This window comes from Ptiloglossa arizonensis, chromosome 7 (genome assembly GCF_051014685.1).
Source record: "Ptiloglossa arizonensis isolate GNS036 chromosome 7, iyPtiAriz1_principal, whole genome shotgun sequence".
NCBI classification, from domain to species: domain Eukaryota; kingdom Metazoa; phylum Arthropoda; class Insecta; order Hymenoptera; family Colletidae; genus Ptiloglossa; species Ptiloglossa arizonensis.
In genome coordinates this window covers 9,151,655-9,178,330 of record NC_135054.1, presented here as the reverse complement: position 1 = coordinate 9,178,330, position 26,676 = coordinate 9,151,655, and the positions used below count along the sequence as shown (strand labels likewise).

The following is a 26,676-nucleotide window of genomic DNA, read 5'->3' as shown; positions in this document are numbered from 1 at the left end:
TTGATAGAAATATTATTAAACGAATAATTGCACTTATGACTTCTCATTCCAGGTTCGTACTTTCTATTACAAATTTTTACTGTTACTAACCTGACATAATCAAATTCACTATACATATATCGTCAACATATGTTGCCAATTTCAAATCACTATACATACTAAAATCATTCTTCTCATACACATTTATTCATTTACTCACTCACTCAACACTTGGCGCTCTCAATAAAATCTATCAGAGTTTTATGGTTGGCAATGCAAGCAGTGGTATATGTGGATTAGCAGGAATATGATGGTATTATATATGTGTGCATAATATATGTAGGGATGTATAATCATTGCAGAAAGGAAGTACGGTTGTGAAAGAACAGGGTGCATATAGAGAATATTCGAAAAGTAGATCAAAAGTAAAATTACATATATTGTTAAGTTCACACAGATTATTATATTCAGTTTATTTTTGCATTTATAATTTAGGATAATTTCTGTTCGTTAAGTATTGTAAAGAAATATTCATAATTAGGGATATCTATATGATACTTGCACTAAAATGTAGATAAAATTATGACTTTTGGATTTTTGGATGAGATATAGTTTCTACTGGTTAGCATCATTTTACACGATTTATCTAACCGGGAAAAAATCATATTATTCAACGAATACAATGTTTAATGGTATAAAATATATTTGTAATTTATTAAGATACTTTTAAACTATATCAAAATACTTTTCAAAGAATTTTAAAGAATTATTTGTATTGCATTTTCACACGTAAGATTGACGTGTTTGAAAAGAGATGTCTATCTGGTGTAAACGATTGGAGTTCGTAGAGTAATCTGTAAGAAGAAATTCAAAAAGATTCTTAATTAGGACGTGTGTCGCTATTCTTTGAATTAAAATAAATACTTTTTGTTAAAAATTAAAAAAAAACGATTTCCGTTGAAAGTGTTGGTACTTATCATTTCATTTGTATAATAGGTCATTGATTTGTAAAATAATCTGTAAAAATTTCAAAGCAATCTGCAGGTTCATGATGTTAGACTTTGAGTCCGGTGAAATAATGACAGTTTGGGGCAAACATGTTTGAAGTTTTCAGTACTAAATTTTTTTAATAGATGCATACTTACGATTAATCGGTGATCACAGCTCCATACAGGATACACTCAGCTTCCTTGTATATTTCATCGAGTTGTCCTGGTCTCTTATAAGGCATTGAAACTGTGACGGTTGGCGGTAAGCAACCATTGTTCTACATCTTCACAAGTCTCATAACTTTTGGACCAATTTTAACACTGTGAAAGACTTCAGTTGTAACAGAGGATCAAATCTCTCATTAAAAGTGCAATCTGTAAAATAAATTGCAATTTCTAATATTTTTTTGCGCAAAATATGTACTTTGAGTGTTAGAATTTAGGCATCTTCCCATCGGGTCGTCCGGTGTCAATTCTCCATATGTGTGTACGTTTAAGAATCACTTGGTTAATCGTTGAAAGCTCAGTAAGACTTCATTCTTCCATTATTTACATCAAGAATCTTGTTTCTTTGTCCGCTGTGATCTTATGGTAGTATATAGACACTTTCTTTATTTCTTCGACCGAACTTGGTTGTTGGAACGTACAACTAATAAGGGAAGGACACAAATTGTACGACTTTGATTTTAATATGTTTTTACAGAATGATAGTAGAATGATGCCTTTTGATGCATGTAAAATATTAGGTATAGATACTCAATCATTTTTAAAATATAAATAATTAAAGTTATATACCTTAATACACAAGATCTGTCGTCATATAAATATTGCAAATATCGAATAGATACAAGAAATTCAACAGTAATGCAAAAACGATGTAAGGAATGTTATTCAACCAAAAAAAAGTATAATAATAACGTGTAGACAGATTATACCAAAATCTTTCTTCTTTTTGTAAAGAAAAAAAATTATGTACATAACTAACTAATATCTTTTATAATAACTAATACATTGGCAATAGCGTATATTTATCATTTTAATGCTTCTAATTATATGTACAATAGTTATCGTCCGTTGTCATGTAATACATTCTTGTATCAGTGAGCAAGAAACATTGAAGAATTCAAAACAATATATTGTGTCTAATAAGACTCGATTTGGTAATCCTGCGTTTTCTGTTTTAAGATTTATACTACTTCACCACTATAATCTTAAAGCATGAAATTTGTATTTTCTTCTGCATCAAGACATGTAAAACCATTGAGTATCTGAATATGTATTAATATAATCTTTAATATTGAGTCAGATCAATGTCAAATTATTGAGTATCTACACCTAATATTTTACATCAAAAGGTATTTTATATATTACTATCATTCTACAAATGTATATTAAAACCAAAGTCGGACAATTCGTGTGCCTCGTAAATCGTATAAATTTCAGAGACCCTTCATTAAATCACTTAATGCTTTTTCACTTCTGTTTTTCGCTTTATTTTCATTACTTTACATATTCTTTTCTTTCTCTCCTTCAACTCACTTGTTTGCCTTTTTCAAGCTTCGTACGTCTTCTAAGACATGTGTTCTCTTGCATGCAGAATACATTTCATCTTTTCTAACAACGAAATCACCGTTAAAAGATTTTTCATCTAACAGTCTTGAATGTTTTCGTACCATCATCTCCGATGTAATAAACATACTTGACAACTTGTTCATTTTCAAATTTTTCGAACATTTCGAGAACATCGTCTACTTCCATCTTACTCCCATGGTGGTTTGTGTTTCACTGTTCTTGACAATCCTTGAACCATACTTGGTGCTCAACAGTATTTCCTTAACGTTTCAATTTTCACAAGCTATATAAATGGCTTGATTTCATGGCTGTGTTAAAAATATTATTCTTGTATTGCTACAGAGGAGGAACTGGTGACCATAAAGCGACTCAGAGCAAAGAATACCGTCCCAGATACGGATGGTGTACTCAGGCGAGTTTGGATCTGGATCTGAGAGAACTTTGGGGGTGGCTGTGTGTCCGTGAAAGTTAACCAGGGTAGTCCTCTTCCAAAACGAAAATAGGCCTGCAAGCTTTCTTTTTGCACATTGACCCATATGTTTTCACTAGGATCCATCTGACGTGGATTGACGACCATACTGAGACTCAATTCAAGTTCCAAGAGGGATAGTCGATTGTTGACGCAATTTGTTGCGTCTGGTCTCTAGTTGAATCGACTGCCTTTTAGAATGGAGTGGCATTAACGATATCAGTCGATATCATTTAATATCGTCAATGCATTTAACGCTCTTCCTCGAGAGGGTATGATGTGTTCTTATACAATGAGAACTATTTTGGAGACATCTGCAGCTAGATCTATCCATCTGGATAGAGTAATCGAACCGTTACAGGTTGGAACCAAGAGAGGAGTACTATGGTGTTCCAAAGAGGACTGTCCACGGACCATTTATGCGAAACCTCGGATACGACACAGTCCTAGCAGTCGATATGACATTTTACGTTGACGACACGTCGGTGTGGTAAAGCTGTTCGATGCTTAAATGTTCAAGTAGCTTGAAATTTGAACCGAGTTGAAACTAGGATTTTCGATTTGACCAGCTCGAATTGAAACGAGTAACTCGAAAGAATCGAACGTTACAAATGTTTCAAACGGAGCGATGGATTTAAGTGAACTGACAGTGAGTCTATAGACGCTGACACGATGTCGTAAGCTATCACTTTTGTTTTTCACGTAGCCAGTTTCAGTTTGCAAATTGCTGTCAAAGGTAAGAGACGTGTTTCAAGATGTTTGATCTTCTATCTCCGGTATTTAGTATTATCAATCATGGGTAGTATGTTATAAATTAAGAGAAAAGCAAGCGGATAAAAAATGGTTAGCGGAGAAGAAAAAGTTTTCTAATAGTGCATTATTGAAGGAACTTGAAGAGAATGAACTAAATGCTTGTAAAAATTATTTATGCATAGATGATCGTTCCTTTCAATATTTATTGGCTAAAATTAGTTCAAGAATTGAAAATTACAATAGGGATGAGTGATGCAAACAGTCTGAAAAAGAACCTTGTCGCAACATTAAGGTTGTTAGCCACAGGAAATAGTTTTTAAGAATTGAAATTTAACACTGAAATTTCGCTCCAGTCATTGAGTGAAATCTCTTTGGTATGTACTGCAAGTTGAAAGAAGAATTGAAAGAAAAACATTTGAAGTACAATATCAATTATTTTATTTCTTATTCCTACAAACTGAAACTAAATTAAAAACAAAAACAACTTTATCAATAAATGAATGTTTAGGGAATAAAAAGATACCTGAACTTGAAAATTAGTAAACAAAAATTTCTTAACACTAATAAACAAATTAAAACTTTTACAAATTTGCGAAAACGTTTTAAAATTATTATTCCAAAGTTTTAAAAGCTTCTGATTACTGTCTAGGAAGGAAGTGTAATCTGGTAAACGAAGTGGAGTTGTTTCCGAAATATTTGTTAAATTTACTGTTGATTGTACACGTATGACAAAACACAAACTTATTGTGAATAAAGTCGAGTAACAATTTGAAATTGTCTGATTTCCTTAAATAAATTGTATTGCTTCATAAAAATGTCATTCAAGTGGGGTGCGCGTTTCATTCAATACATGGTTTAAACTGTGGAAAATGATTGGACAACCGAATTTAAATGTTACTGTACGTGACACATAAAATATCATTTAACTTTAAATAAAAGCAACAATTATCAACTTTGTGCCAGGATTTGGCTTATCTGTTGCTAGACTAGAACAAGGAGAAACAGATCGAGTTCTCGAAGTTATAGTTGTTTATAGGCGACAAGTGGAGCAAATAAGATGTGTACGAGGAAGAAGATGAAGGTCACCAATGGTTGTGAGGACTTGATGTCTTTCATAAACGTGAACCAATACGATATATAGTTGCTGTCAAATATAGAGTTGCTGTTACTTATTTCCTCGATTTGCACGTTTCCGATTACGATGGAAAATTTCGGTTTCAAAAATAGTGAATCAGTTTATATCGTTGCAAAATAATAGGTTATTCAATAAGTTTTGTCGTTCGATAAAATTTATTAAACAGTACTGTTCAATGTAGTACTGTTCAATAAGTTTTATCGAACAATACAACTTATTAAGCAACCTAGTACTCGACAAAACTTATTGAACAATTTAATACTGTTCAAGAAGTTTTATCGAACGACAAAACATATTTATTATTATATATTGAACAACCTAGTAGATATTTCTGCGCCCGAAAAGTTGCTGCAGAAAACGACTGAGGTCCAAAGATGAAAACGTTAATTCAAAGATCGTTGCTATAATAATCACTGATCGCTGACGTTGATATGACTCTAAAGGTATGTAGAATTTTGTGATGTATATTTTATTAGAGATCAATTTTGATTAAAGTCTTTGCATCGGTGAATCATGTAATCAATTTTTTAGTTTTTCACTCTTTCGGTGCGACGAGCTGCTATCACAGTGAATTTGCATCCTAATTCCTCAAAAACTATACTTCTTCTACAAAACCAATTTTTGTTCGACAAAACAGTTACCTATTTTATCAGAGCTTGAAGCAAATCAAAACGTCTGTTAAATAGTTTAGAACGTAAAAGTAACAAAAGTATTTTTTATTAGAAATAGGTCAACTTTTATTCTTTTACAACATTATACAGTAAAACTATTATGTACTGAAACTTCAAAAATTTCGTAAATTCTCTAAGGTAGTTGTTCCGTAGTAAATTATAAATAAAGGGAATTTTACAGAGATTGCACAGTCTAGCAGTATGTTTTATTCAACAAACCGATATGTACTTAATTCTCTATTACTTAATTCTGTATTATTTGAAACATTGTCATGTTATCCTTAGTGAAAAGTATAAATTATTAATTATTTGTACGCAAGTATTGTGTAAATTTCCAATGTTTACATTCACCAAGAAATCGCATAAACAGAAAATACTGTAACTTATTGTACAAATAATTATAAGCCTGACAACATGTAATTTTATCGTCTTACGTTTAGTTCTATGCAGGCTCAACTTAATTTTTTATGTAATCGTTATCATTTTATTTTTATCTACAAAAGGCATTCATTTGAACCTTTATACTTTAAACCTCTTGCATATTCCAGGCATCCTGTAAAACAATATCAGTGCTGCTTTTTAATTGTCACTTTAAAAAACACACATGAAGTATCTGTAAATGCCAAAGAAAATTTTTGCAAATTGCCCCAAACGTTTACTGCACAAAAAAAAAATATAAGATCAACAAACTGTCACCTTTTTACATTACGAACAGTAGAGATTACTTGGAAACAAATCAGTAGACTTGGATCAGAGGACAATAAGTATTAGTGTCAATAAATTATTAAATTAGCCGAAAGGAGACTTCAGTATATAAAATAAATACGTGTAAATCCATAAGATGGTGGATCTAAAAGAGGACTGAAGTATACAGGGTGAGTTACGAGAAACAGGATCGTGAAATATTTACGTTAGTTATTGTTATATTAAAAAAATTCTGAAGACAAAGCTTCACTATTTGAAAAAATGCATACAATTGTAGGAACTAAATTTGTTCAAGATCATATTTTTATACGATTTTAGGGTTATTGGTAAACTTTTTTAATGGAACTATGTATTTTTTATTATAGTGTATTGAAGTCGATGTCAATTTATGCTATAGTATATATTCGACTAACAGATGTACGTATCCATACTTTATTGATAATTATGTTTATGTACATGTAGAGATAATCTTCTACTGATAATAGCACACGTGTCGAATATATATGACGGTAAGAAATAATTTAGAAAACCATTTGATGAAATATTTGACACGTAATATACGTGTGTTAATACTTTAATTAATTAAACCTAAATTTCTTAGTTCAAATTCACTTCAAGGTCATAGAATATGTCAAAGAATACATACTAGTATTGACATTGGCTACAACATTCTATAATAAAAAATATATAATTCCATTTAAAAAAGTCACTGATGACTTTGAAATCGTGTAAAACAATAACCTTACAAAAATTGTTTTTTGTATCACTGCCCTATTACTTTTTAAATAGTAAAACTTTGTCTTGAAATGTTTTTTCATACAATGATAAATAACAAAGATATTTCGAGATTCTGTTTCTCGTGATTCACCCTACATATTTATCCCCAAAAAATTGTAAACCAAATTACAATTGTTTAAAGATTATTGTGTAAAACATTTAAAGAGTACTAACGTAAGCATTGTATTTTTTCAATAGTATAGAATCAGAAAAGTTGTAATTTTAGTCACACAATCTTTTCACAATTTGATTAAACGAAAATATAATTCCAATGAATAAATTGATTATTTAATTTAACTTATTTCTAGTTTACCTATAGAAATCATCTTTAGACGTATATTGTTACAATATGATAGAAGAAAAAAAAATTCATTTTGATGGCAGCAACATGACATTATTTTGACGTAGTGATCTTATTCATGAAACCTTGGTCATTCTTTAATAACTTTATATACAATATGGATACGGATAAATACATGATTCGGTGTTTTAACAATAATTGCCTTTGAAAGTTTTTTGTAAAAGGTGTTCATAGAGTGAACTTTTATATGCTTTGAGACAATTGAGAAAATAAAATTAAACAATATAAAGGTAGATTTATAAACAATTTTGTATATCAAACATATTATACATTATTAAATTACACGACTTCTTCTAATTTAATGCAAAACAAAATAAACGATATATAAAAGAATACAAAAACGTATAAGTGTATCTATATTCAAGGGGGATAATTATATCTATCTAAAATATCGCCACTATTTTAAACATACAAACCAGTAATATTTACGAAAATTGTAATATATCAAAGGCCTATAATATGATACACGGCAAGTTATACTTTTTTCTTCTTAGTGAAACATTGAATGTTTACACGATTTTAACGACTAATAATATAATGTTACGGTATTGTCTCGTTATAGATCGTTTTTGGTGATACTGTCACTTGGGGGACAGACACGACTTACAACGAATCAGTCCTCTATTTTACAGTTCTTTTGTTTTTTGTCGCGGTAAGTGCGACAGACTACCAGGGCCAACCATAAAGGGTCGCTTGAGTTTCAGTAGTTTTGATTGTATAGGGATACAGGAATAAATAAATTGTACTACTGAAATTAAATTATCGTTAAATTATCATAGGTTGAAAAAGAACCTTATTAACGATAGAAAGGAAGATTGACATTGTCAACAAGTTGAAATCTGTATAGAAACAATTCGACGCATTCAATGCGAGGAAAGTAAATTAAGAAGCTGTACAGCTAAAAGAATTCATGAATTAAAATTAAAAAAAAAAAGCATATGCGACAATTACAAAAGCAGTGGAGGGGATAGAGAGGCTGCTTACAACGAAACACAAATGACTACCTCTAACGAGACAATACTTTGTACTTGATATCAAAGAAAGTGGGAAAATAATAATTTTACAACAATTGTACAACAATTTCTATAACCGTGTGTACAGTGGGTGGCATAAAACTTGTCCCAATGGTTGAAGAACACTACTGCCGACAATTGAGAACAGTCATCTTTCTATTACGTGGTGTGGATTCTAGCAGTGTTGTCAAGTGATTAATTGGTAATAGTCCCACCATCATCCGTCATTTTCGAACAAGAGAAATGCACTACCGTATATAATGTTATAATCAAGATGCACAAATCGTTATAAAAATAAAAATATACTTTAAAAAGATTAAAACCTTTCAGTTTTACCATTGATTAGTACACTAACAAAGGAAAGATCTCAAATGCTCAATCGATTATAATATGCTTCTGTAGGATGATAACTTGTAGGTCTCTAATGATCAGGTGGATAGAGTATCTGTTGCCAGAACGGGATGGAACGGAAAGAGGTGAAATCCGGGTTAGTTCCGTGTTACGATCCTACTAAAATCTGATTGAAGGCAGAACTTAAATTGCAACATCGTTCTGCAGACCGAAGGCCTTCTCGATGGCATTTACACAACGTGTTAGACTGACGAGATATTAGTACTAACCGTTGGTGATCATTAGGGAAAGATCGTTTGATAGTCTGATGAGGATGGTTCGATGCGTCATCACCATTGAAATTGGGAGGTACACCTGGCTGCCGGGTGTAGTGTTTAGCGAGAGGAAGTGGAGGAACGTGGCCTCCTTTTGTGAACGAGTCATGTTAAAGAAGAAAGCCACGGGAAGGTAACGTAAACGCGTGGGTGGCGATGTGTAGTTATGTGGATGCGTAAGTGTATGGTTATGCCTGTGGCTATCACTCTTCCGTTTTTCTCATCCTGTGGCGCAGCTGAGGATATCCCCTATAATCATTATTTTGAGCCTTGTGAATCTTTATAGCCTCTAGATGATTTTAGAGGCTATAAGTGCTTTATAGCACTTGCCCACAGTCAGGCGTTTCTGACACTGCGAGGAGAGGCATTGGAAGTTTCTTTTTCTGTCGGTTCCCAGTGTCCCTCTCTGGTCATGCGAGAATAATTACCATGGGGGTTTTAGTGGGTAGGCTCTGCACCCAGATTGCCGAGATGGGGAATATCACATGCCCTCCAACCTCCTCCCCAAAGAGTCGGGAAAGTTTCATGAAGATTTCTTCCGTGAAAAGAGTGCTATAAGGATCGGAATTTATTAGTAGTCTATGGAAGACATATTTATTTATTTCTGATCTCTAATTTTTACGGCTTTTCTGTATTTTTAAATTTTCCTTGGAAGAACATCCAATTGGTAAGATACAGTTTCTTACCACCGAGTGTCCATGTATTAAAACCTTATGTATAGATGGTGATACATGTCACCATAAGAGCAGAATCATACATTGAAGATTTTTATAATTCAAATATGAATTTCATTTTTTGGGGCAAACGCGGACAAGATTTTCTTGTTGTACATTATTATAGGCACATTTGGTAATACGTTCCATGACAAATCAACATGGGCAGGTGTGGTATTTTTCTTATTGAAAATGGAAATAGATTAAAATGATTTTTCTTTATAAAATCGTATATTTGCAATCCTATATACACTTATATTCGACCATAAAATTAATAGTAAAAGTATCACCTCATTATTTAATCATCAAAATATCATATTCGATAAAGAGAAATTGTTTAGAAATATAAGTATTGCATACAATATCAGGAAATTACCCATTATTCTTCACACCACTTGAATTTCTAATAAAAGCAATTTTAAAGTCACTATTTCTTACTAATATTTATCATTCCATATATCGGAATAGTGTGTTCAACTATTAGTTATTGACACCAGAACTCGTTTGAATAATATAGATTACTTCAAAGAATTCTGTATATTCTGCAGCCAAGTATTTTGACTGCATTTTGGGCGTTTTATTACACTGTGTGATGCGCTGCTAGCTGGCGATCAAAACACGGCACAACACACACACTGAGGTATACTTAACACGTGTGTAGGGTACGCAGTGTCCTGGTGAGGATAATTGCGGCAGATCACTCGCTACCGGCTCGACTTGGAGGATGAAGTGGTCCAGGTCATCACGAACATCTGCGATACGGCATTTCGAGTTGGGCGTGGTTCTCTTCTCTGAGTGTTACACTGATTATTGGGTAAGATCACGAATTTAAGATTCGCATGTAACCGGGTCCGACGTTAATACACATTTGAATCCCCAGCTGTTGAGGGATGTGTTCAATGTCCTCTTCCCCATTGCGGGGAAGGGTGAGCTACGTCCTCCGATGAACCCAAACACCTGATCCGTCGAGATGCGAGTCACTATGGGAGAGCTGGTTGCTGTCATCAGAAAGCTTGGAGTGAAAAACACTACCCTAGGCTCTGGGTATGCTTGACTGAGTCTGAGTCTTGGCTCAAGGCGTCCTTGGAGATGGTCTTTGGCGACTGCTCGACACTGCCTAGAGGTCAGGCGATTATCCTCCACCTGGAAGGTAGCTTGAATGGTCCTTCTTCGAAAGGAAGGATTCTCTGTTCGCGTACCAGTCGATTTATTTTCTCGTAAATGCGGGCAAACTGTTCGAATGAGTGCTGGCAGCTATCCAAAGCTGGCCAAAACTCAAAACTTACTATATCTTTGGGCGGAGGCATTAAACCAATATACACAATGAATAGATCAAGAGCAGGTTCATCTGCATCGTTAGACGTGACTTTTAAAATAGACACCATGTTCAATTTATCAATAGTTCGAACTATCGGATTAGAAACGTTAGAAAGGGCAATCGCAAGACTCTCGAAAGAAAACTAACAACGAGATCAAGAATTCCGACAGCTGAGATATGTTTGGCGCCTAAGCCATTACCGAAAGTGAATCAAGAAACCAAGCCCGAAATGACGACACTTATCGAGCTTCATCATTTATCTGACGAACGAATCTGATCAAGAAGTTATTGTGAGATGGCTGAGAATACCTACGAATGCCTAGCAGTGAATCAACACCATTCAAATCATCAAGACCTTACGACGACGAGACAAAAGTGAAGTAGAGATTTCATAAAGAGTGTAGAGAAACTTATCGAAGATCAACGTGATTACACATGAACTGTTAAAATATATTAATTTATTCCTAAAATAATACCGATATAATTATTAGTTCCTTTTCTGTACATTATGGTATTGACACTTCAAATTGTTTGTTCAATAATTCCTCTTTTGTACTTCCAAAGTCTCCATCGAATATAAACGTATCACCATTTTAAAAATTAATTTTAAACTACTGCGTGCCCGTTATTACTTTAAAAATATCTAGTTTATTTTAGTGTGGTTCCAAATATATTTAACGCACAAATATACATTTTTAATGTATGAAATTCTTGTTATTTCGTGCAAAGTTTGGTGTAATAATTGATTTAATTTAGTAATTATCAGTTTTATGTACAAATAACAATAAATATATTTGATGTAAATTGAACACCACTTTCTTTGATACAAAAATTGTATGGAAGACAATAAAGATGAAAATATTGTAAATAATGGAATTACATCATTGATCAACGCGCTCACGCGCTTTGTATGTATGCATCATAAAACCGCATACACTAAAAAATGATTAGTCCTCAACATTATTTTTATTTCGCGATACGTATTCGCGCCAACTTCTTTACCGTGACCGGTTCCAATAAAGAAATATACAAATATGTATGTACACATACGTATTATTGCTTATTTGATTTAAAAAACTTTGTGTGCGTGCATCAGATTAAATTTAAGTGTACTTTAGACTTTATGATAACTTAATTTATTTCGTATGTGAACAGTAAAAGTGTACGAAACAGTGATTTATACGAAAATGTTTGAATACGAACTTTCAGAGTTTACACCTTATACATTCTTACGGGTTTTTTCTTCGTTTAAAAATTACACATATATATTTTATTTTTAATTTGTATTCTACTATTAGTATTCTACTATTTTTGGCTATACTTCAAACTTGCAATGTTTCATCTAAATCGGAGTTGGACCACTCGCTATCTTTTCTTGTTAGTGTAATAGTTTAATTTAGGTTAATAATCATGAAAGTAAAATGGTTTTAATTTCTCGTAATTTTGTACCATTATTTTACACCATATATTTTATTTGTATAAAAATTTGCGCACCTTGATTAAAACATCGCGTACTACTGTACATTTCTCTTGTTCAAAAATGATGGATGCAGCATATATTGAAATCTTGGTGTTACGGTTACCGATTATTTACTTGGCAATGCAGCTAGGATACATACCATGCGCCAGTGAATAGTCTCCGGTGCATCTACTTTGCGCACTATGTGGTACCTGTTCTTAATTGGGGGTATTTCTCACCCCATAAGGCCGAGATAAGTTATGTGCCGCTCAGTATATACAAACACCACTTCGACCACCTGTTGTAAAGTTAAATTCATTACTTCACCACTTTTTTTATACCGTACAACCTTATATTATAGGTTGTTGAAATCATCTATGTATTCACTATGATATAACTATAATATACTAAAGATAAAAAAATGCAGATGAACCCGATACCTCTTAAATAGCTCTACCCACAACAATATTATCATCGTCATATCATGGTTAATTCAACGTGTTTCATATGCACGAAGTTAGCCTCCATCCTGTACACAGGGTAGGGCTTCTAAAAGTATTCACTTGAATTCCATCGTTTTATATAAACTTACGAAGAGGAAACGGAACAAAAGTTGTTGTAGTCAGCTTTTGAGTTTTCAATGTCGATACTATCTTTTAAAAATACTTTTTTCTTTGGTTTACAGAGGGCAGGAAATGTGCCGTTCGACAAAAAAAGATAACGTGACTGCTGTCAAATCGTATACGGTTTCTACCGGGTTATTGTTGTTATTTTATACGATTTATATCTATTTTCTTTACCTGTCCGCTCTAAAAAATTTAATATCGATTAATATAACAAAACATACTATCGATCGATTTTGTTCTTTTGGTAACGAAATCAACACCAATGCGAACCACGAAACAAAAATAATGTTGAAATCGATCTGAAACATGTTTTTTTATAGTATTTGTGAGATTTATTAAGCAGTAATTTATATGAATCATGCGTTCGACATCTTTTTCATCAAATGGTGGTTCAAACATTCTGAATCCACACAGACCATACAAGTGCTTATATACATGTACAGTATCCAACATTTCTCGTATCAGTATGAAACTGACAAAAACATGATTCAATACATTCAGTAGTACTTTCTATAATGTCTATTCCGATGATGACGCACATTTATAATGCTTTTTTTCAAGTGTGCTGGGATTGTAAGTTTCATTTTACCGTATGTTGCATACACAATTGGTAATAAGAAACATTAACGATATATTCTTATGGATTAACAAGAAATTTCTACAGTAGTGCCCCCAAGCGATTTTGGAGACATTTTGTGGAATAAATCTATAGGACGAATGATGAAATTTTGCAAAATATTTCATTATAATCAGCATTTCTCGTAAACAATTAAAACTTGAAACGGAAATTCTTTAACTTATTGTTAATCTTTCCACTTGGGAGTCAGTCTTCAGTTCGAATTCCCGTGATACTAGATTTTCCAATTTTTAATAAATCTTTATTTAAAAACATACAAATAATACTACTTGTGTGTTAGAAAAATTTCGAAAAACACGAACTATTATTTTGATCGTTCTGGGGTCATCACAGTCGTCTTATCAAAAGATGACATTGCCTGTTCCATTGCTTGGCCAGATGTCCAAGAACAAAATCCTATTTATTAGACAATGCAATGTCGAATTGTTTGCCACTTCTAAACGTTCCCCTGTTTTTTTCCAAACGATGCATTTGAAACATCCTTTTCAACCATACAAGCTAGTTCTCTGTTACAAATTCCTAGACTCGTTTGATCATCCTCTTCCAAACTATTTCAAAATGCGTTGTCACTAATATATATACATGTTGCAATATACTTTTTCAATAAGTTCACGTACTGTTTGTATATTTTTAAACGAAGATCTAGGTAAGTGCGTTATGGTACATTTATACATAAAATCCTATGAAATTTAATTAATCAAAGTAAAAGTTGAAAAAAGAAAGCGAGTCACAGTGATTCGAATATGAAATCTCCTGTTAATAAAGCAAGTGCTTCGCGTATTCGCAGGGTGGACACGATCTGGCCAAGTGTCCGGCCTCAACTTCCGAGAGGGACGGTTAGGCATTAACGCGATTGGTCGCATACGGTCCCTCTCGGTTTCGACCGTCTTTCAGAGTGACGCTAAACAGGGATCTTAAATAGACGTCCATTATTAAATAACCACAACTTAAGAAAATTAATTTTGAGGTGCTGGTAATATACGCACCTCGACAGGAGCCACCACCTCTCTCCCCTAATCCGGGTAAGTGAGGCCAAAGTCGAGACGAAGTCCCGGATGAAGTATTTGGGATTGATGTTCGATAGTCACTGGCACTTTAAGGGGTATTTCAGCCGCCTGGCCCCAGTTGCGAGAGTATTATCGGTGTGTTAGGCTGGATCCTCCTCAACCTGGAGGGTCCGATCGGTCTGTGCGGGAAAAGGTTCTGACAGAACGTGAGGTTGAAGTCCTCATGTTCTGCCAGATCCGGCAGTTCAAGCTGATGTGACGGCAATAGCGGCTGGTCCAGCTAACCTCTGACTAGTGGACTGTTGGTGAATCTCTGAGCAGAGACTTCGGTAACTTAACCTATTGAACGATGCAGATGCTGTCTGGGCATAGTTGTTTCGCTTCACTGCACACGAGCCCCAGAATAAAGGGGGAGGGGACTGGTCCCTCCCCCCAAAGATGCAAAGGTAAGGCTGCGCCGACGGTGGGCGGAGGACTGAGTCACTCTCCCATTTTTCTGCCCTGGATGGTCATAAGATTGAGACTCACGGCCCTTCATGCGGCCCCCTAGAAGAGTGTAATGTCTTGTTAGTACAATTGAAATCGTGATCTCGGCACACTTCTTGAGAAACATTATTGATGTTTTCATCGCAACAAAGATTACAGAAAGTACTGCTGATTGTATTGAATCATGTTTTTTGCAAGTATCATAATGATGCGAGAAATGTTGGATGTTGTGCTTATATACTAGCTCTTGTATGGTATTTTATATTTTGCGTGAGATTCAGATAAAGCAAACGTCTGTATTCTTTCAAGCAAAGAAACTGAAAATAATTCTGTTATCGAATTTTTTATACGCATGATTACATCATTTTCTGCTCGATACATCGCGCAACGCAACACGAATTATAATACTAAACGCTCTAATTCGTAAACGAAATATTTTCCCCAATACTCAATTTCTTCCATTTGAAAACAATATTCAACGAAGTATGAACAACATAGTCGTTTGTTAAAATTGGGACAATTTATATTTTGCTACAACGATAAGTATGAATTCTTTTTATTTTAATGAAATGAAAAATTGGATACAAATCATATAAAATAATGATAACTTATAGAGAATATACGTAATCAAAAATAAAGTCTTATTAAATACCTTTAATAATACAAAAGTTATGCATTTATTTTAACTTTCACCGAATGACACTTTTCGCTCTTTTTCCTTATATTTTCCGTTTGTAGATTTAGGGAAAAGTTGATAATGGTAATTCATGACAACCATATATGTCTGTGAATGTACAAAATTTGAATCAAATCCATGGATAGTGGGATTTCGTTGATTTTGAGAATAGTACTCTTAAAATGCAATGTCTGGTTCATAACTAACTGTCGATTCTTAAATACAAAAATTCTTGGTTTTAATCCGGTTATACAGATAATAGACCAGGAGAATTTACATTCCAGTGAATTTCTGCTTTATGGTCTTACATACTATAGTTTCTTTATATTGTTATGGCTTAGTGTGATATGATTTTGGTAATGGCTCGATGCCAAGCAAATGTGTTTTGTAACCATTTTGTTGAACATTTCATTATTGTGAAAATTATGTTGTATTATTTGTATGTTTTTTTCTTATATTTTAGTCATTAGACTACATAAAGACTATAGTATCTAACATTTTAAATCCCAAAATGAAATCTGTTTTTTTCTTCAGAGATACTATATTTTTACAAATATGGAAGACATTAGACTCAATATGCCTCAAGTGTTACTTGATTTACACTTAATTTTTTTCATTAAGATCTTACGATCAAGAATCCAGTCAAGCGTAAATTGTGTTTTGAAACTTCCATACTTTTTACGCCAGAGATCCGTCTACGAGATCTTTATACCTAAGTTATCAGTTTTGACGATTTGAAAAATAACTAACACCGCATAGCATAATATTATTGAAAATGTAATTAAAATTTACAAGTTCATCGACTTTTGAAGTGTTCAAGTAATCCATCTCGTACAAAATGTGAGTAAATTATAAGTATGTCGTCTGTGACAGCGAAAAAGTTGTTGAATTATAGTCAGATTTTCGCTCCTATCATCATGAAGATTTGTAGAAGATCCCTCGCTAAATATTTATTACTTTACAAATATGAATTGCTACATCGTTTTGGTAAATTGTTTTAGTTGCGCCCTATAGTCAGTTTCTGTAATAATAAGAATTTCACGCATAAGATTGCGTGTAGATTTTTGTTGTTGCTTTTTTGGGACTCAGAACGAATTTGAAAAAGAATTTAAAGGTGACTACTGTAGAAATGTTGTATACTTGAACATTAAGAATAAGTGGTGGACTTGCCATAATTAGAGACAATTGACCAACGAGTTCGTAAGTTTTTGGAAAAGGTAGAAAGGTTTCGAGACTGCGTCAGAAAATTGAATCACTACCTGCATCCCACCGTGAGAATAGAATGATTCTTACTCAAAAAGATCTATCGACGCTCCTTCAAAATAGTTGAACGTCTTGCATCCTTAAAACAGATGTAAATCCAAATAACATTCTTACTTCGTGGATCTGGCTATATAGAGAGGTACACATGGTGATGTGTAGTCGCTGTACAGAATTCTATGTGGTCCACCAAATGTCCTAAGCACTGGGAGCAAATTCTTAGGTCGAAGATCAAGATGTAAAAGCGTGGGAAGAACCGGAACAGTCTGTCCTTGATTTTAAACTACTTTTGCATAACACGTCTGCACGTCTGAGATTACACGTCTTAATTGCTACGGGGGTAGTGCCAGAAGTACCTGGCCTAAGAAAGAAAGCACAAAAAATTTGGGAAAAAGTATCTTTATTTCTCTACATAGTCTCCTTTTGGATCGATACATTTTTCCCAATGATGTTCAATAGCTTTGATACCCTGTTTATAGTGAGAACCGTTGAGCTCTGTAAAGTAACATTTTGGTCATCGCGATAACAGATGTGTGAACTGGTGCATTGTCTTAATGAAACAAATCCTTCTTTTTCGCACAGTGCTGCCGTTTTTTTTTTATTTCAACCTTTAAACTTCAGCTCTATAAGGTCGGTACTTTCTCTCTTAGTCATTCTTTTTAAACAATTACCGCGATCTATCAGGTCCGGTACTTCTGGGACTACCCTTGTATGTATGAAATATTAGGTGTGATAATACGATAATTTTGAAGGTATAAGTAATTAAAATTAGCGGCTTCTAGTGTACGACGAAGGAAAAGGGAGCGAGCGAGATAGAAAAACGAAGGGAGAGCTTCCTGGTTCATCTTGGTTCATCCTGGGTCTGCTAGTCGACTTGTCAGTAAGGTATTCTAGCAGAACTACTTTATACGCCGGGATATTAGGTAGTCGATCAAGGAGATGGTACGGGAACTTGCGGAAAACGATTAGTGTGAGTCGATCGGAAGGTCGAAAGTGAGTACTTTTTATGTTATTGTACAAAGTGCATTTGAAATGATAGAAATAAATATAGTGTGCAATTCTGGTAGATGAAGCCTGTTTTAAATCATTGTAAATATCTATATATCAAAGTCAATAGAGGTGCATTCTGAATAATATTCCACATATAACGTGCCTAAGCATATGTCTACGCGTATTTGTTGTGCGACAGAAAACAATTGTTTCTATTTACAGATCACTAATGATATCGAAAATTTGGAAATGCTGACGTTGAAAAAATGACCCTTATATTTCCATAGTTTTCCCCCCAAACAAAACAACTTTTGTTCTTGTTACTTTTTCGTGAGTTCACATGCAATAGTGATACTAAATTATCATATTTAAGTAACTTCTCAGTATTTGTTCCCTGAGTGTGTCTATATACGGGTTGTTTTAGAATAGATGGTACAACCGGTAAGGTAGCAATGTTACATAAAAAAATAGTAAGTACAAAATATAAAATAAAATTTTTTCAGACGAAGATACATTTTAGTGTACCATTTTTGATAGTCTGTCTGACCATAGATAGTTAACGCTAGAATACAGATGCGGAGAAAAGTAGCTTACGTAGAAACATAATTAAGTGTACGTGTATCAAATGACTTAAAAATTGATTTGATCGAAAACGAAATCTCTTATGAACAAATTTTATCTTGTGATTAATTTTATGCATATTTTCTACTTATTTTTGCATGTAGAATTACTACATTTTCGATTTTACCACCTGTTATGGCATACTGTGAATATACTTAGAACAGACATGTAAATTAGGCTACTTAAATAGCACGTTTATTTTTAGGGATACACGAATATGTTTCAGACAGAAATTGTCTTCCAACAATAAGCCGAACAATCAAGGACACTTCAAGGTTACTAACTTATTGTCAATAGATTGGTGTATTTTTGAATATTTGTGTCCCAAAAGGGATTTATAAAATAGGTACTCTATTAAGACACAACATATATACCATTATATGCAAAAAATGTTCATGACCTTGAAGAGTCCTTGACAGTTCCATTTAGAACATAAAAATTGAATCCTACAATGTTCCCCTCGAATTCTCATACTTTCTGTGCAAAATATTTTGTTTCCCTATAGATAGCCGAATTATTTAAGTAGTCTATTCAAGTGCCTTATTTTGTGTATATAGTACATGTGTACACAGGTATAAGGTACATTTAGACGTTACATGTATACAAGGAATTAGAGACCGTACGTTAGCAGAATTACCATAGAACCAAAAAGTAAGAAAGAAAGTAATTTCGAATTAATAAACATATTATAAATTATGTTTATAAAATGTATTTAAATTGCATACCGAAGTAGTCTGGTTATATAGTCGGGCCAATTATCCGGAAACATCACAAGAAAGAAGCCAACTGCTATAAAGATCATTCCTGCCAATTTCATGCCCATGAAATGAGCTCCATATAAAACAACATCCAATGCTGAAACGTAGTTAATATTAATCAATTGTGAAGTAACAATAATTATAATGTAATTTAATGTTTTAAGTCGTTACTATACCAGCGGATACAGGTACAGCTGTGATCAATCCCAGTGTAATGAATAAGTCATATGTCAGAGCAATACTGAAGTTACCAAGCATGTTTGCAACTGTTAAGCGATAATAAAATACCATTGTAATGTCTAAAAACTTTTTTCGTGCAAATGATGTATGCAAAACTAATATCAAGTGACAAAGATACTAACCCAGATGAAGAATGCTTGCTAACAATAATGCTGTCCATGGTAGTCGTGCCCAGTGTACACTTTCAGCACCAGAAAAGTATAGAGTCAAACAAATTGGCCACAATAATGCTGCATTGCACAATCCGATAAGAGAAAAGAATAAAGACATTTGGCCAAATGTTGTTTCTCCTATAACTTTCTTAAACAGCACCTAGTTTAACATGACATTAGTTCTTTTATAATAGTTAATGTACTGCTTCCTAGTTATTGTGCAATTTAATTAAAACACGTAATGGGACACTAGATTAATAGTGTAATACCAGTATTATATTTGTGTCATATAAGTACAAGAATTGCATAGCACTTTAGTCGAGTTCAAAATTGCTAAAAAAATTGAGTTCTCTAGGTGATTTAAAGATTATTAAAGTTTATTTGGAACAAATGTACATTTGTGTTTTGCGACGTTTGTGTTCGAAAACAACTTTTGTACTTGGTGTCTTTTGGCTTTTTTAAAACGAGTGTCATTGAGAAATACGCATTTTTTAAGAATCTCAAGTATATGAGTGGCGATACGTAGAAAAGAATAGGAAATAAGTGCAATTTTTGACTGAGGTACTCAAGGTACAACATCAATAAAAATTGAATGCTGAATACGATTAATTTAAGTTCTATATTCGTTGGAAAATAATTTAGAAATTATATTTTACCTTATAAACTGCAGAACCTGCTCCTGATAATGTTGCTAGAACAACACCCCCCAAAGTTGGACTGCCAGTTATTCCGTCCATGTATGCTAACAGTGCAATACCAGTATTGCATAAAATTACTGCTACTATCTACAATGAATTTACATACAACTTTACCATTATTTTCTTGCCAAATAGTAATAAATAATCATAGGATAATTGATTATAATTCTCATGAAAAAGAACTACTAACCCTTACACCAACAAATTGTTCGTGAAGTATTACCCATGATAGTAAATAGACATAGGACACATTCGTTGCAAAAAGTGCCATTACATCAGTAGCTAGTAATATCCTGAGTGAATAAATATACATATAGTTTGTAACCACCCAAAGTCCACAAAAAAGACTACACTTGATCAAAAAACAACCACCGGTAAAGCCTTTATCACGAAATCCTCGTAAATTCTCTGCAATTATTTCTAATGGAGTGTTACATTTGATTCTTGCAGCTTGACAAAGAAAGTAAATTGGGAAGTATAGAATCTCCCAATTTGTGCAAAACCAAGTTGTGAAAAAAGGAGCATTATATGGAACTATCTGAAAAAGATAAAAAAATGCAATTAAAATAATATTATTTTCTTAATATATTCGTCTGTATAGTATATTAAGTATATATACCAATGATATTGAAATAATATTATTTTAGTAACATATTCGTCTGTATAGTATATTAAGCATATATCCCAATGATGTTGAAATAATATTATTTTAGTAATAATTATATTCGTCTGTATAGTATATTAAGTATATATCCCAATGATGTTATGGGAAGGGTCTTTTCATATCGGTTTGGACGTTTATTTAAGGTATGGCTCTTGATAATTTCATTGAGTAGATTTAATTGCTTTGTTGGTAAATTTGTGTGTTTTGTTTCCATGTGGAGATCGGTTCTTATCAACGGCTCTGTCGTTGGTAAAATAGAAAGATTTGCTGAGTTTGTCATAGCATAATAAATTTTGAACAAAATCAGATGTATCTCTGTTACCGAATCATACATCACGTAACACTTCAGATTGTTTGATTACAAATCGAAGTTGTAACTACCAGCAATATTTCTGATTATGTTATTTATATTTTATTCGGCACAATTATTATTACGAATATTAATATTTAATAAGTCAATTAATTTGAAATTGTGCTAACTTAAAAAAAAAACATATTACGAATGAAATAAACTTACATGTTGAGGAAGTAGTCCTGTTACAGATGAGTTTGAAGACGAGGAGTCGGTCGAATGATCCAATGTGTGAAAATATAAATACTTGATACAATGTGTTGCACCAACCCAACTTGCTGTCACACATATTGTAACACATACTCCGAAGTATATCTGTAATCACAGTACGTCCGTATGAAAAAAATAATCATCGAGTATTACGTAAATAATTTAAGTAATCCAACGTTGTATTAAAGTATCATTTAAGTGCTAGAAAAATTGACTGCTAAACAAATTATTGAAATAAGTTCGTATCAAACGGATGCAAGTGATTTTATTATTTCATACACTACGGTATAAACACTAGTTTACCATTGGCAACGAGATACTGTTCGTATGTGTGTATTGTTACAACTAATAAACATTTGAATGTACATTTATTTCTTCTTTACTTTCGCTAGATTTATTTCTTCTGTACTTTCACTACAGATGTTAATAGCTCGTTAAGATTGGATGATACGGGTATAAGTACTGATCCGGATCGTAAAGAATTACGAAATTCTGGAAAAACGTTGTCGTAGAGAAGAGAAAGCAGCTAAGTTTGTGCAACCCTACAAGTATTCTTGTCGATGCAAATATAATACAAATATTTGGGAGTAGAAACCAAGAAATATGTATATTTTACGAATATTGAAATTTGGGGTCACACGATCTTCAGACACCGTAAACTGAAGACACCTAATCGGGAAAACCCTACCTTACGTACTCATAAAATTAATTCCTCAATTATTAAATTAAAAGATCATCATATTTGCAAATTATTTATACTTAAAGCTTTAGATATTACTGTAAAATGTTTTGACAATATTCTGCAACTGATACATAGGTGAGGACGACATGAACCAGGGAATAAAATTTCTGCAGGTCGTGTAAACTTCATTAAGAATCGTAGTCATAGTTTCTTAAAATTCTGTAGCCATTACTCTAGACAACATAATTCAAATAAGAAATAACTATCTTCAGATTTGAACGTGCACAGAATGTACGATCTTAATTCTAAGAGTACAAACACTGACACATGCATCACTTGTGACAAGTTGGAAATTGAAATAAAAAATTATGATGATGCAGACTGGAAAACAATCTACAGAAATTGCGAAAGAATTTACAGGAAGCAAAAGAAGCTAGACAAGCGGAAAACATGTCTAAAGAACGAGCTCAAACTGATAGTTAAATCAGAGTTATTTGTTTTAATCTTCAAAAAGCATCATCTACGCCTGATCTACAATCAAATCCATTATTTCTGATAATTTTGGACACACAATTTAGAGATTAATAATTTGTCAACTAGGCTAGCAAGCATACATGGAATGGCATGAAGGAAAAGCTTCGAGATGTTATCAGGGATTGTTTCATGTATAATGAACATATGTTTCTCAGTTACCACGAACTGTCATTTGTATTGAGACTTAACACTGAAGGATAACATAAAAACAAGCACATAAATAAACTATGAATGTATCTATACTGTAATGTTCCCTCAGGTTGAAACAATTGACTATAAATTTGTACTGTCCAGTCATTTGTATACGGAGTGAGATTAAGATTTCGGTTTAATTGAAAAAAAGAAAAGAACATCTTCCATAGATCTTCACTCCAGATAATCATTTGTTAACTTTGAATCAACGATGGTCGTCGTGAAAGACCAAATCGATGATACGAGGAAAATTCGATAGCTTCATTTTGAAAAGGAAAAGCGAGGACATCTTCCTTCTAAAATGTTCAAGGAAGATAAATGACTTTTATTATGACGGACCTAAGAAAATCTGGTCCAGGCCGTCCACAGTCTATCACTTAATTAAATTTTCCAAGTATAAAGACTTAATGAGTAAATTTTTACATCGAGTCAATATTTACATATTGAAACCTATTCGTTTCAATAACACAATGCAACACGAATTTTGATCTGCAAGATCCATTGGATAACTCTTGTACTATTTATTGTCCCGAACACGAATCCGGAAGCAGAATCATTCTTTTCGAAAAACTTGAATTTTTCAAAACGTTCGATTTTGAGCAAAAGTGAGATATTGCATAAAAACTAGAAACATTAGAAAGGTCTAGTTTGACTTAAAGGATAGGGAAGGGTTTCTTGATTACGTCACTATTAATTATAACGATTTGTGCTTTTAAACAGTAGTAAATGATGGCTAGTATTTTAAAAAGTGGTGAAGTACTTACTCTAGACGCAATATTTTTACATGTTTACGGAAAGTATGACGTATAGCACGAATATTCTATACAGAATTGGATTCTATGGACATTTCTGAAAATCTTTGCGTAGTGCATAATTCTTTGCCGCTGCACACGATATATCACTCGGTGTTTCAATTTTTGTACTTAGTTCTCTATAGCAATATCGTTCTATTGAATTTCCGTAACACCTTTCATTTCATCCTAAACATTTTTATATGTTAATCCCAAAATTGTAGATAACTGCCCTATGAAGTTTAATTAATAAAAATATTTTGGGTTTTTTGAAAGTTTAGAAAAATGGAAAATATATGAAATACTTGTATACAGCACCCCACGTCGAGCTCGATTTATAAATGTTTTTGTTGTGCTCAATTCTTATATTTTATATTCTTATTGTTACTCGTCAATGTTCAATAACAATCGGATAACACTGCAAACAACATTTTGCCGTATCGTATCGTTTTTCCATTGTTGTGATATCTTGATGAAATTATTTACTTTGCTCATCGTTCACTGTACCAGAATTTAATGAGAAGAAATGCAAATAGGAATGCAGAAAGTGCAGTTTCAAAGACATATTACAACCGAGTTATTAAATAATTTCAAAAGTTCCTCTCATATTACAATTTATGAGAGGAAATGGTGATTTGTTCCTCTATATTTACAACGCGATGTACCATTCCAATCGATCTGTCGAGTTCAACAAATTAAACAAACCACAACCGGTTAAGTCTAACCGTGGAACTCATAACAACGAACAGCTTACTGATCTAAATAATTACAATGTCTTACTAGCTATGCGTACATGTCTCCAACAACTAATTCAGTGATTTACATTTTGTACAACTAAACCTAAAGTCATTATGAATATAATACAATGCGTGCCGCGATAGATTACAGAATGCATGCACTGCTCCCATAAAGTGTCTAGAGACAACGATGCACTACGTTTTATACAGCGTTTGTATTCGCCGTGTGCAGTCTTGACGTTTACGATCCAAATGATTTCATCCTTGTCGAAATACATGACAACAATCCTTCTCAGTGATCAGGTGTGATGTGTTGTCCTCTCTCATTATTACAAGAATGTCTACGGACATGTCTTGTACCTTTCCTGTGTACCACATTATCTGGACCACCTACTTCTATAAATATTCTTTACTCGATCGATTCCAGAAATGTTTGCGCATTTGTTGGCTATGTTTCCAAGATGGTAGTCGTCCTATTGGAACCTCAGAAAAATCGTAATTAGGTATACTCGTTATAGTGTCGTTGATGAGGAAATGGGAGAGGATCAGAGCTTGCATACAATTTAGATTGCACGAAAAGAATGCGATGGGACGAGAATTGAGAGATTGCTTCCAGTTGATTGATATAGGTCAATAAGGTTTCATAAGAGAGCAATGTTTCGCCGATTATCCGTGTGTGATGATGTTTCGTGGCACAGACTGCCATAGGTCACCAAAATGTGGCGTTCTAGATGGTATTAAATGCCAAATGATATTTTCCTTTGCTTATACGAACGCTACTAAATCATGATGTTTCTGGGATTTGATAAACGCAAACGACTCTTTGACTTCTCATTTTGCGCCTACAAAATTTTTCACAATTGTTCTAAGTAATAGGTTGCTCCATAAGTTTTATCTCAGTTTCGGTGTGTTTCTTCCTTTATGAATGGAAATTCACATTTGGATATTTTGAATAAATGGTTTCCTTTTTGAAAATGTCCATAGAATCCGATACTGTATAGAATAGTTCTGCTAAACATCATATTTTTCGTAAATATGAAGAAATATCGCATATGGAGCACGTACCTTACCATTTTCTTAAACATTGACTATCATTTACTATTATTTAAAAGCACAAAATTATATAATTATCGACAGTAATGTATTCAAGAAACTCTTCCCTATCTTTTAAACGAAACTAAACTTTCTAACATTTCTAGTTTTTATGCAATGCCTCATTTTTGCTCAAAATCGATTGTTTTTAAAAGACATTAAATTTCCATTTATAGAACGAAACTCTACTAGGATCACCTAGGGAATATCGCAAAAAGTTGCGATTTCTTTCAGTATATAATCAGTTATATATAATCGAAACTCTACTGTATATGTGTACATAATTACTACAATGTTTATCAGAAACGGTACAAGAGTTTACGGTACAACTAGAACAAGTAGAGAAGTTTTGCACTGTATACAAAATTTTTAAGTGGAAACAGGAGAAATTTAAAGAAGCTATGAAAACCCCAGCAGAGTCAGGGTCTTGGCTCATAGTGCCCTTGGCAGTCTTTGGCAGCTGATTGAAGATATTTATTATCAATTATAACGAACGATTCCTCTCCTCTTGGAAGATAGCTAGGATGGTCTTTTCCTCAGGGGTTGTAAATCACTCTATTTGTTGTAGTACAGATTTGGTGAATCCGAAGTACCTGAACCCAATCATACCGGAAACTTCCATTTAGTAGAGAATTACTCACAATTCCTCAAAGAATTACCTACAAATACTCTTCTGGTTTTGCGAATGGTAA

At 33.2% G+C, this 26,676-nt stretch overlaps 1 protein-coding gene across 8 annotated transcripts in view; it reads right to left on the bottom strand.

The window, feature by feature from the left end:
• LOC143148848 (uncharacterized) overlaps positions 1–26,676 on the bottom strand; it is a 94,765-nt gene that overhangs the window by 10,592 nt on the left and 57,497 nt on the right. For 5 of the 8 annotated variants that reach the window (XR_012992621.1, XM_076315598.1, XM_076315599.1 and 2 more), the window contains 6 exons: positions 21,912–22,061; positions 20,921–21,268; positions 20,689–20,817; positions 20,003–20,192; positions 19,817–19,906; positions 19,608–19,737 (listed from right to left, as the gene is read on the bottom strand). Coding sequence is in view for 6 of the 8 variants with exons in the window: in XM_076315598.1 (XP_076171713.1) it covers positions 19,608–19,737; positions 19,817–19,906; positions 20,003–20,192; positions 20,689–20,817; positions 20,921–21,268; positions 21,912–22,061 (1,037 nt within the window). In the remaining 2 variants the exon portion in view is untranslated. Of the gene's footprint in view, positions 1–6,072; positions 6,122–12,753; positions 12,878–14,828; positions 15,396–19,607; positions 19,738–19,816; positions 19,907–20,002; positions 20,193–20,688; positions 20,818–20,920; positions 21,269–21,911; positions 22,062–26,676 lie in introns of those variants that run through there. The other 3 variants (XR_012992620.1, XM_076315601.1, XM_076315600.1) reach the window with 3 other exon arrangements.